Below are 11,005 nucleotides of genomic sequence, written 5' to 3' on the forward strand. Positions count from 1 at the left end.
CTCTGGGTTTCGGTTCTCCCAAGAGAACTTAGTTGGTTATACCATGCACTATACAGGCCACACTCTGCGCTTAGAACTGTGAATCTAACTTACTGCTTAACTTGAAATAACTGGAATTTCTCTCTGGGCATGCTTCCTCCAAGAAATCACCACATGGACTATCTCAGAAGTTCTACCAAGATAATTCTGCACATGAGCCAAGCATGTCTAAAAGGTGGGCAATTGCACATAAATGTTTCTCAACTAAAGTTATGACAAGAACCAGACTGAGCTGACGGAAACACTTCATTTCTTGAAAGCAAGTGTCCAAAGCCATTATGGAGTGTTTTGAAGGATTCAAGACCACACTGACCATCCTCTGGACTTGTGAAAACACTGGAGGACTTCAGAACCTACAGGGGAAATGAGTTACAAGACCTGCTTTTTGGGAGGTAAAATGATCAGTGTACTCGTACCCAAGATTTACACCCTCATAGTGGACTTGCAGGGCAGCCAAGTTTTGTGCAGTTCCCTCCCAGGCAGGGGAAGCTCCCTCTCCAGAAGGGCCAGGCACAAGCTCCACGTGCAACAGCCCCAGCCAGCAGCAAGAGCAAGAGGCTGTCACGCTATCTGCCAGACACAGGATGCATGTCTCTTCCGTCGGTGGACAGTTTCAGTTTTACCATTTTTTAAGATAATGAATTTTTTTCCCCAATCGATTTTCTCCATATGAGACTTTTTCCCTAGACTTTTACTGTAGGCTCACAACCGCTTTAAAGAGCGGCTTTCACAAAGAGGTAAATCCAGCAGTTTTGACAGAAGCAGCTTTTACAGAGATTCCCTTCCCTGTTGAGATAATTTGTCCTCACACCCAGTTTAAGTGGGATCAATAGGAACTTCACCCTTTCCAAAATTTAAAAACCTTTAAAACCCCTGCATCCTTCTGAAGCCCCCTCCCAGCCCTGCACTGTGCTGTGGGGTATTTGTGCATGCACCCGTGTTCACTTCTTGGAGAGGAGTTATGCTGGAGGAAGACTCTACTAGAACCAAGCCACGAAGGAACGCCAGCCCTGAGAACCACAGAGCTTAGCTCCCCCAGCCCTGTGTTATCTCCTAGCTCCACAGCAGAAGATAAGGACATCGACAAAGCACTGGAGAACAGCTGTGAAATATTTTAGTGGCAAAGCGTTCTGCCAAGAACAAGGAGAGTCACTTCACTGGTCCTCAGCTGATGAGACTGAGACAAGAATATTCCACAGCAGTAAGCAGCCTCCCTCCTCCTACCACCAGCACGTTTCTGAGACTGGTCAATGAGAGAGCTGGTCATTTGCATCAAGTTCATCCTCTCTTGCAAGAGGAGAACTGAGGAGTGACCAAGCAGAGGATCTTCCCCCAGTCAGGAGGATGCTCATTTCGTAGTACACAGGCTACTGCAGAAATAATACAAGCCTGACACCGCTCTGAACTACCCAGAAGCTAAAAGCCCGTGTTTACTTTAGATGAGGGTAATCAATACTCTCTTCCTCACTGGTTAGGAAGAAACACTGCTCACACTACCAGCCCACAGAGGACAAACTAAGCACAGAAGTACAGCAGGCTTCTGATTTGCAGGTAGCAAAATGGGAGAGAAATAACGGAAGCCAGTTAAGAACCCTTATGGAAGTCTGAAGTTACAGAGCTGGCAGCTCAGAGACCGAGCAGCTCCAGCCCTGCTCACAGAGCTTCCACCTCCTCAGGATGGAAGTCGCCTCCCCAGGAGTGCCCTGAGCTGGATGTGCAGAGCATCTTGCAGGGCATTTGGAAGGAGAGATGTGTCAATAAGAGGCACGCATCGAGCACCACCTGGAGGGCAGGTGAAACTCAAAACCATGCCAGTTACAACACGTTTATCTCTAGTCCAAACAGGACCTGTGAAAAGGAATTTGGCTTCTGTGCTTTTTTTCCAAAATTGTTTCAGGAGTTTGTTTGGGTTTCTTTGTATAAGAAACTCAAAAGAATATCCAAAAGCAGCAGCCAGAGCACCACACTCTTAATTTCACTGAGATTAGATGCACTTCCCTGTTCGAAGACTAACTCATTAGCATTTAGGCAAAAGCGTGGACTGGAGTTCACACTAGTATTTTTACACAGCCTCCTCTGTAAACTCCCAAAAAAACAGAACATTCATGGCTATTAAGAGAAACATCTAAGGAAGATAGCCTCCAAAGATGCCAACTCTTTGGGTACTCTTACACTAACAGACCCAAGGAGATTAAAGAAACTCAGTGACAAGCTAACAATTTTTTAAACAACAGCTACTTATCTTCAAACAACCATGATTCTCTGTTGTTGCCTCTTGCTGCCCTTCTATCCTACGCGTTCAGGTCTAGGGAACTTTTACACCTGGTGTTGCTGGGTTAGCACCATGATCCTGTGCATCTTCAAAGCCTTGTGTGAAAGCATGTCACAGCAAGCTCAGACTCGTCCAAGCTACGTTGCCAGCACAGCGATAAAGGCAACATAGGATGCTGGAAACCAAAGCCAGATGTGGTTACACTGCCAACTCATCGAGTATTTTTTTCACAAGTTCTATTTTTACAGTTTGCAAGCAGTGATCTGTAGGAAAGGATCTCAAACGATTAAGACAGCCTGTCAAAATAGGCAAATAAAGAAAATCAGGATGACAGATCACGCAAGAAAGATAGGTCTGGCTTCAGGATGCCTAAGGTCTCCAAAAGAGACATGTCGAGTACTGGCCCTGGGCTGACCTTTAAAGTCACGATTTAAATTGCTTGAGTGCTATGATAAAATTACAAATACAGGCAAGATCATCAGCCAGTATCACTCAAGGTATCTGTGTTCTTCCAGAAAAACATCTTGTAAAATATCTAGCCTCTTCCCAAAAAAACAGCCTTGTCCTGCAATAACAGGAGTCACTCTTCCCAGTTCCTCCACACTCAGGTCAATTGCCACCCTTTGTCCCTGCAATTCCAAATCCCCTACAATAGGGCCAGCACTTCAAGTCCTCTGAACTATGCCAACCGGCCCTCAAGCTTCTTGCCAAGCAGCAGCACAACAGGAATCAAAGCAAGAGAGACCTGACCGGCTGCGAGGCCAAACAAATGACTGCTGGGCACTAGTGGGCTCCCCATTCTCTGCCTCATTTCAGAAAACCCATAGGAAAGTAACTTGTCTCTTCTAAAACTAATTTCCTACCTGGAATTTGAGATTAAAAGACAGATGTATCTACAGATATAAGAAATAGATGTTGAAATAAAAAAGCATCGCAGTCAATACTGACATGGTTTAAGAGATTCTGGTTTGCATAGTTTGCTACCAAAAATTTGTTTTTCTTTAAATTAAAAGCAAATTGCACTGAGAAAATTTAAAAATTGAATGCCTTGGGTACACGTGAGCAGGAGAGCTTATGTCCTGCCTGCAAACTCGCACACCATTTCTACCAACCTGGGAGTCTCGCAGCTGCTTGCTATCTCAAGACAACAGCACAGGGAAATTGCTGTAATCTGCTCTCGAAGGCTTTGCCATGGTTTCCTGCCAGACCTTCCACATGAAAGACTCAAGATCTGGTGAGCCACACATGCTCATCTGACAACTTTTACATCTTATCTAACATGCTTTTTCCTTTAAAAAAAATGCTGATTTGTGTTAAGTCCGTCTGTCACGGGCTTTGACTTATCAGAAGCTCAATCCAGCCACTAATGGACAAACATTGCTGTTATGAACTGGAGCTGAATTGCTTAAAAACTGATAACTTATGTCTCAACCTAAACGAAGCTTTCCTATGTCGCTAACATTTAAGAGGAAAGACCACTGCATGGCATCCAAACGTGGATGAATCAGAAGATGAGTAGCTGAACTGAAGAAGTCAAGTTTGGCATCTGACAGCTCCCACCAGCATCTTTTGGTATTTGAGATACCGTGGAGTTTGCGGTCTCCTGATGCTCAGCAGCAGCTTTTAGAAAGGGAAAGAACTTACTATCAGCTCAAGCGAAACCCCCAAGTCAACTGCCACTGCATGGCATGGCATTCCTGCCCTTCCTTTTTTGGGGGGCCTTTCACTCCCAAATCTAGTCTTGCGAGCTAGACTGGATCTTTTGCACCACATCAGAGCTCCTGCTAGGGCTCTGCCCGAAAACAGCGTTCTGAATTGCTACAAGGGTTCATGACTTGTAAGTGCCTACTGCTTGCCGGACTCCGTGATCACCAATACAGACCACTGCGTTTCTGTCTTTGACAGGGCGGTAACCATGCTGGTCAGATCCTTCTGCTTGTGGAGGTGCCTTTGACAGATTAACAGCATTTGATTTGTTCGATATTGAAGCTGTCCTAAGGCTGGTAAGCCTCTGGTACAACTAAATGTGGTACTGCCCAGAACGAAGTGCACTGTCAGGACAGGAATTACATCCTGCTTTTGTCACATCCTTAAGAGCTAAATAATAATTGGGATTCCTTACTTTAAAATAAGCTGACAGATTTCCAAAAAGCAAAATACTATTATGTTGTCCACAACTTGAGCGGAAGATCTTGTTATCTACACTTGGGCCCTTCTGTATTTCCTGAAAAGCATCTGCATTGCTGTCTTAAGCTGGCAAGGGGAGTGGGGAAGATAATTAAGTCAAATTTAGGATGGTTAGGTCATTCCAAAATAGATGAGCTGGCATCCAATCCTCTTTTCTTTCCTTTCTCTTTGCTGTTAGAAAAGAAATAAATACTTTCTACTTCATAGGAGCTCTGTATATTAGCAAATAAACCTGTCCATCTCAGGGAGATGTGTACGAGCAAGGACTCACGAGTTAAGCTACGGTAACAGCAGCTCCACATTTGTCATCTGAACTACTTTTAAGCAGATCAGATCAGTAACACCTGAGTTGTGTACTGGGCAAAAAGGGGCACTCAAATGAGCAATACACTCCTTGTGCAGAACAGGAAGATCTCTAAAACAGAAAAGCATCATACTGCAGACGAATACTAAAAATAGCATGAGACAGTTTTCAAATAAATTGTAACTGAACCTTGAAGCTGCCTTTTTTTTTTTTTTTTTACTACCTAAATAGTTTTCAGTTTTGTTTTGGGTCGTTTCCATTAAACTATTTACCTTTGTTTGTTTTTAAAGATAAATAAAAAGTAGTTAAAGTTACCTATACAGTTATAACTGGAGTTTGAACCTGATCAGACCCTGTTCATGTCATACAAAAGCTGCAGACCAGAGGCGTGCAGCACGTATTTGGAAATGAATGACCCTCATCTAGCTTTCTCAGCGAGAAGTATCAGTGACTTTGGGGATTTTTTTTTATTTATTTATTTTTTTTTTTTTTACAACTGGGATCTGGACACCAATTCTAAAGACATTTAACATTTTAGTCCCAAAGATACACATGAGTTAGGGGTTAACAGTGAACTAAGTTGGAATCAAAAGTGTTACCCTGTTTTACTGCTATGGATGCTTAACTTACCTGATTTCTTTAAGTCCTTCTTTCTGGATAACTTGAAGAATCTCTTTATGGCTCATAGGTGTATTAGGATACTTCTCCAGGACCTGGCAAAGTAAATTGAAAGTACATCACTCATTTGCATTTTCATGTTAATGTTCCACTGCACAGAAAGCTACATTTAATGATTTATACATCTCCTAGGATACAACCAAAGAAGAACTACTGAGGATCTCACAGCCGATAACCAGCCCTCTCATCTGAAAACCAAAGAGCAAAGAGACTCTAGAAGGCCGCCGCCTAAAAGGCTTGCGTTACTGCAATTCCTAAGTTTTATTTGAAATGCACTGCCCCTAGATAACACTTCCTAAAGAAAACAACAGCCATGCTTTACAGTAACAGAGGAGCTTTTCCACCATCCCCTTCATTTGGGAGTTCTTCAGCAACCACTGAAGTACCGCAGATATAGAACTTGCGAAAAAACAGATCCTTAAAGCTTGCAGATATCTGAGGTACAAAAATAAAGCCAGACACAGCTAACTGAGGCAGTGGAGAGCTACTGCATACAGCTACCCACCCCAGCAGACTGTTTGAATCAACAATCATGCTCTGAACTGGCACAGCTCCTGCTCACAGCCATGCAGATTTATCAAACACACCTAGGAGGAAATCTGTTCTTTGAAATAAAGCTGCAATTGATATTATGCAATTAAAGTCCCTAACAAGGGTCAGATTCTTAATGAATTTTTTTTCACTTTTGGTATTTTTTTCAGTGGTCTGAACTTCTCTCATCCTAATCGGAATGGAGGTACAAATGAGGCATCTGCAGAATTTCCACCAGTTAAGTCCATGTAAGACAGGAGGAGCCTGCACTACATCAGTTAACGTCAAAAAAGGCAGATCGAGTTGGGACAACTTTAATACTAATGATTGGCTTGATTTTAAGAAGTTCAAGGAAATTTGATGTCTAATACTGTTAATACTGTTAGGGTTGTTCACGGACAATTCACACTTAAATTTCAGAAGTACGGGCTAAGAAAATATCTCCTGCATTAAAACTGTTAAATATATCCTCTCCTTTCCCAGCCCTCATTAAGCACAGCCTAGCACCTGTGTGTCTTGCTCAACTTTCAAGAGGAGCAAGAGGCAAAAGCGTAATTCACAACAGGGGACAGATGGATGCTTAAGACTGCCAAAGGAAGATGCATTATATTTGTGCTTAGTGAAAAGTGAATGTAATGTAAGTTAATGCTATGCTCGACCAGAAAGTTATATTATTATATTAAGAACAGAAAGGAAAAAAGTTTCCCCAATTCTAACCCTGCATGTCCATGGAAAGCTTAGAATACTTAGAATACAACAGTTCTGGTGGAAGGGACCTTCAAAGATCATCGAGTCCAGCTGCTGACCACCTCAGTGCCTCTACATATTTATTCCAGGTAGCTTGGCCCCATGTCTTCCTTCCACAGGGCTTTTTGTTGTTGAGCTCAGCAGGGTGATCAGCCTGGACCCTGCCATGCCTGCCTGTAAACCACGATGGAGCACACCTGTGCTTTGAGAAGCTGCTGTTGATCAACCAGATGTCAGGAGGATTCCTGTAGGATCCCACACACCAGCTCCCTGAACAAGCCAGGGCCAGGCATTTTTATCCTTCTCCTCACTTCCTTCAGTTCCCATAGGATCTTAAAGCCTCATCTCATTGTCACCAAAACCGGAAGATGCCATGGACCTGCACATTTCCAGTCAGCTCTCAGCGCTGCTCTACTAGCACTGACGGCTCCTCAGACCGCCAGACCGCTGTACGTGTTCTCCATCCAGACACCTGCAGGCAGAGGAAGCCTTTTTGCTGCTGAAAGGAATAAAAACTTCTCGTCTTCAACACTGCCCCAAGGAAGGCAGCTTTTTATTCACTGAGCAGCACAGGGCTTGGGCTGTTCCCAGCCCCCCGGGATGACTGGGGGCACGCCGGGCACCCGCCCGGCCCAGCAGTGCTGCCTGAGGGGCAGGGGGAGCCGCCGGGGCTCCAGGCTGGGCCCGGGGCCTCTGGGCCTGGCCCTGGGCACCGCTGAGCAGAGCCCGGCTCCGGCCTCTCCGCACCTCCCTGCGGGTACTGACGGCCATGGGGGAGCTCCCCCGGAGCCTCCTCTGCTCCAGGCCCAGCAGCCCCAGCTCTCGCAGCCTCTCCTCACAGCACGGGGGCTCCGGGCCCGGCAGCACCCTGGGGGCCCCGGCCTGGGCTCTCCCCGCTGGGCCAGCTGCTGGCTCAGCCGGGGCTGCTAGGTGAGAGTAGATGCGTGTGGTATTTTGGCTTGGTGATGCTAAAAGGTCCTGATGTCAAGGTGAACTTTTTGTGTATTACCCAAAGTACAGCAGTGAGAGCTCAGGAAGACAGATTAGAAATAAAACTTTAATGAGAAGAGCCTGAGCGGGAAAGGAGGGCCACTTTTTTTCCCTTCTTGCCCACAGTTCTCCACCCCCAAGAACAAGCAGCAGGATTTGAGCTGCCAGCTTCCCCTCCCCAGCTCACGCATACTAATTCTGAGCAGAAAGCCCAGAAGAGCAGGGAGCACAGCAGCAGGACTGCCACATGGCAGCGAGGATCACGCACCGTTGATCTTGCAAAGTTCAATAGCTCCGCGTGGTTAACTGCACAATTCCAGCACAACACAGGTTTTATTGACTTAAATCATCTGGGATTCTGCTCAGAGATTCCATAGAACCCTTATCTGTCATTATACTTGAAAGATAGTTTTATCTGCCAGATCACAGTGCAAATTCCAAGTTATTTTCCACTGGGAGGATGCACAAAAGCATTCTTCATCTGAGGGCACGCCTCAGGTGGCTGAGTACACAACCGGGGCACCTCGCTAGAGCCACTGGTGGGGTGCCACAAGGGTGGGTACAGCAAAACTGATCAGTAGGGCCTGTGCTCAAACCCATGTGAAGAGTGCATTAAGTCCCAGTTAACCATTGATGTTGACTTCAAAATAATGCCGGCCTCCCAACACAAGGTGCCTGCTGCTGGTAGAAAAGGAGGGCCCATAAAAGTCAGGCCACTCCCTGACTCCACACAGGATGACGACTCAACAGGAGGATGAGAATCTTTACTTTGTATCTCTCCCCTCCCCACATACACCAGTGAAGACATTAAATCGCATGAAATTAAAGCGACTAGCAAGCTAGCTCGAGTCCCAAGGTGCCATTTTAGTTGCTTAAAAAAAAAAAGTCACAAAACCCAGGCCTCCTCTCCCGAGACAGTCTTCAGAAACCTGAACGTTTTTGGACAACCATGTCTAAGTAGAAAAAGAAGACTTCAACGCATTAGGAAAGGAGGAGACACCAAACAAGTTATTATGGTGCTGCTGCAGTGCAGGATGTGCAGGGAAAGGAGCTGCAGAACCGCTCTCCAGAGGCTATCGCAAGCACTGACCAACGCGTACCAAAGAGTGGCAAACACACAGATGTTAATGCCAAGTCAACGCTTTCAGAAGCTTCACTCAGAAGCAGCTGAGAGAATACTTTGGGGAAAAAATTTGGGGAAAAAAAATCACAATTGCCTCTTTTTGTTGTTTAAGAATGTTACGTGGCCTTTTTTTTTTAATGCTAAGCCAGTCTTGAATGACTACTTTCTGCGGGCAGTTTCTACAGAAGCTGGGGTCCATGTAACCAACTACACGGCAAGAATCAGAAGATCTCAGAGTTTCACTTAAGATAAATGGAAGCACGGGGGGGATGGAGACAAGGATGCAAGAGCAAGTCAGAGGAGAGAAGTATTCAGAAAGCTTCGCATTCTTGTGTTGCCTTCACTATGAGAACATAAAGCAAGTTGCAGTCAGAAGAAAAGCACAAACTGGAAGTTTTAGGGATTTTAGTCTCTCTCAGTGGTTACCTGTAACCGACACTTAAGGCACAACACAGGAGGAGACTCCTCAGAACCACTGCTCCTACGCCACAGAACCAGCACTGAAAGCCCTTTCATCATCTGAAAGTTCACAAAGGCATCATCTAACAGGGGAAGAAAACACTGCCTTAATGGAAAAGCATGAGCAGGAACAATTAATTGTCAAAAGGCTTTTGGATCACTGAAAACACTTTATCCGTGAATACTACGCAATTAGGTACGGTTTAAATAGAACAAAATCCCAGGAAGGGTCCAGCTTTGGGAAACACGCCCAACGCTTAAGCTCGGTCTAGACGAGCTCATCTGGAAAAACAACTTCCCTGGCCCAGCAGCCCGGCTCCTTCCAGCAGCAGAGAGTTTACACGACAATTCAGAGACTTGTTTACAGCGGTCAGATGTTCCCCAGCAGCCTCAAAGCACACAGCTCTGAGCTCTGCCCCGGCCCAAGGACAAAGCCGGAGCGAGCAGCTCAGACAGGCCTGCCAGCCCGGTGTCTCCCCAGGGCACGCAGCCCCCACCACACAGCTTCGAGCGGCACGCCCAACTCCACGGGTATCCCAAAGGCGAGTAAGGAGCACTTAAATCCACACGGTTTGCTCCATGCAGGACAGCTTCACCCCATGGAGGCCAGCAGCAGCCCCAGGACACCCACCTGCGGTGCTGCTCCACGGCTGCCCCAGCCCTGCACGGTGGGACGGGGTTGTGGAGGTGGTGGTGCCACAGACAAACCCAGCCCAACCGGCTGCGGCTACGCAGGACCGGGGTAGTTACCAGGACAGTGCAAACAGGTCATCATCTTGTGCTCTTCAAGAAACGTGTTTAAGTCTCTGCTTAGATAAGCAGAGCAGTTGGCACCTTAAGAGGCAGTGGTAACTGCGTGCTGCTCTACAGGCTGAGCCAGAAGAACCAGGTACAAGGAGATTAAAGAGGCGTTAGAAGACAGATGCACCTCAAGTAGCTTCTCCTCTCTTCTGCCCATTTAATGCCATGTTAGATCCTTCACTCAAGGACTTTTTTTAATTGCTGTGCGTAATAAAAAATATAGCCACTATTATCTGCCACAGGACTGAAGCAGTGGCATTTTAAAACTAAGCGTCGGGATTTACAAGCTACCTGCCTACTATGCTCAGCATCAGCTTAGACAATCGAAAGCACAAACCAGCAGACACCAACAACAAGATACCAAGAAGCCGCCTCATTATGTGAACCTACCTATTAACACTGGAAAGCGTCAATGTGCAACATCGGTGAAGCTGTGCACTTGAGATAGTGTCACCGATGCTCAAATTATGCTGCCTTAGGTGCCAAAGCACTCTACTTGGCTCATTGTTAACAAAAACTGTTAAAAAAAAGTTCTTTATTGCAGTATATTCTGCTTTGTACCCCGAAGCCGTCCTGGTTTCTGCAAGGGTTTCAAAGAAAACGGGACCATCAAAAGACATTCCTTAATTTTACACCTTGGAAGAAAGGCAACTTTCTTCCTCTTAGAGTAGTTGTGTGAAAAACGCATTCATCCTACCTGCAATTAAATTCAAAGGATTAAATTTCAGAGGGTAAGCATCTATACCAGGCAGACCTGGAAAAGAGAGACACCCCTAAAGCACGAGCCTACCACACAAAACCTCCCACAGAAACACCCCCAGCGTCTCTGCTCTTCAAAGCAGTTCACTTTTTCCAAGTCTCCCAGATTTACAAG

General features: G+C 45.8%; 1 protein-coding gene across 2 annotated transcripts in view; it reads right to left on the reverse strand.

Moving 5' to 3' along the window:
• ASXL2 (ASXL transcriptional regulator 2) overlaps window positions 1-11,005 on the reverse strand; it is a 114,641-nt gene that overhangs the window by 83,033 nt on the left and 20,603 nt on the right. For both annotated transcript variants that reach the window (XM_040552200.1, XM_040552199.1), the window contains exon 2: window positions 5,433-5,515. In XM_040552200.1, the coding sequence (XP_040408134.1) occupies window positions 5,433-5,515 (83 nt within the window). The remainder of the gene's footprint in view (window positions 1-5,432; window positions 5,516-11,005) is intronic.

This window comes from Cygnus olor, chromosome 3, assembly GCF_009769625.2.
Source record: "Cygnus olor isolate bCygOlo1 chromosome 3, bCygOlo1.pri.v2, whole genome shotgun sequence".
In the NCBI taxonomy this organism is placed as follows: Eukaryota; Metazoa; Chordata; class Aves; order Anseriformes; family Anatidae; genus Cygnus; species Cygnus olor.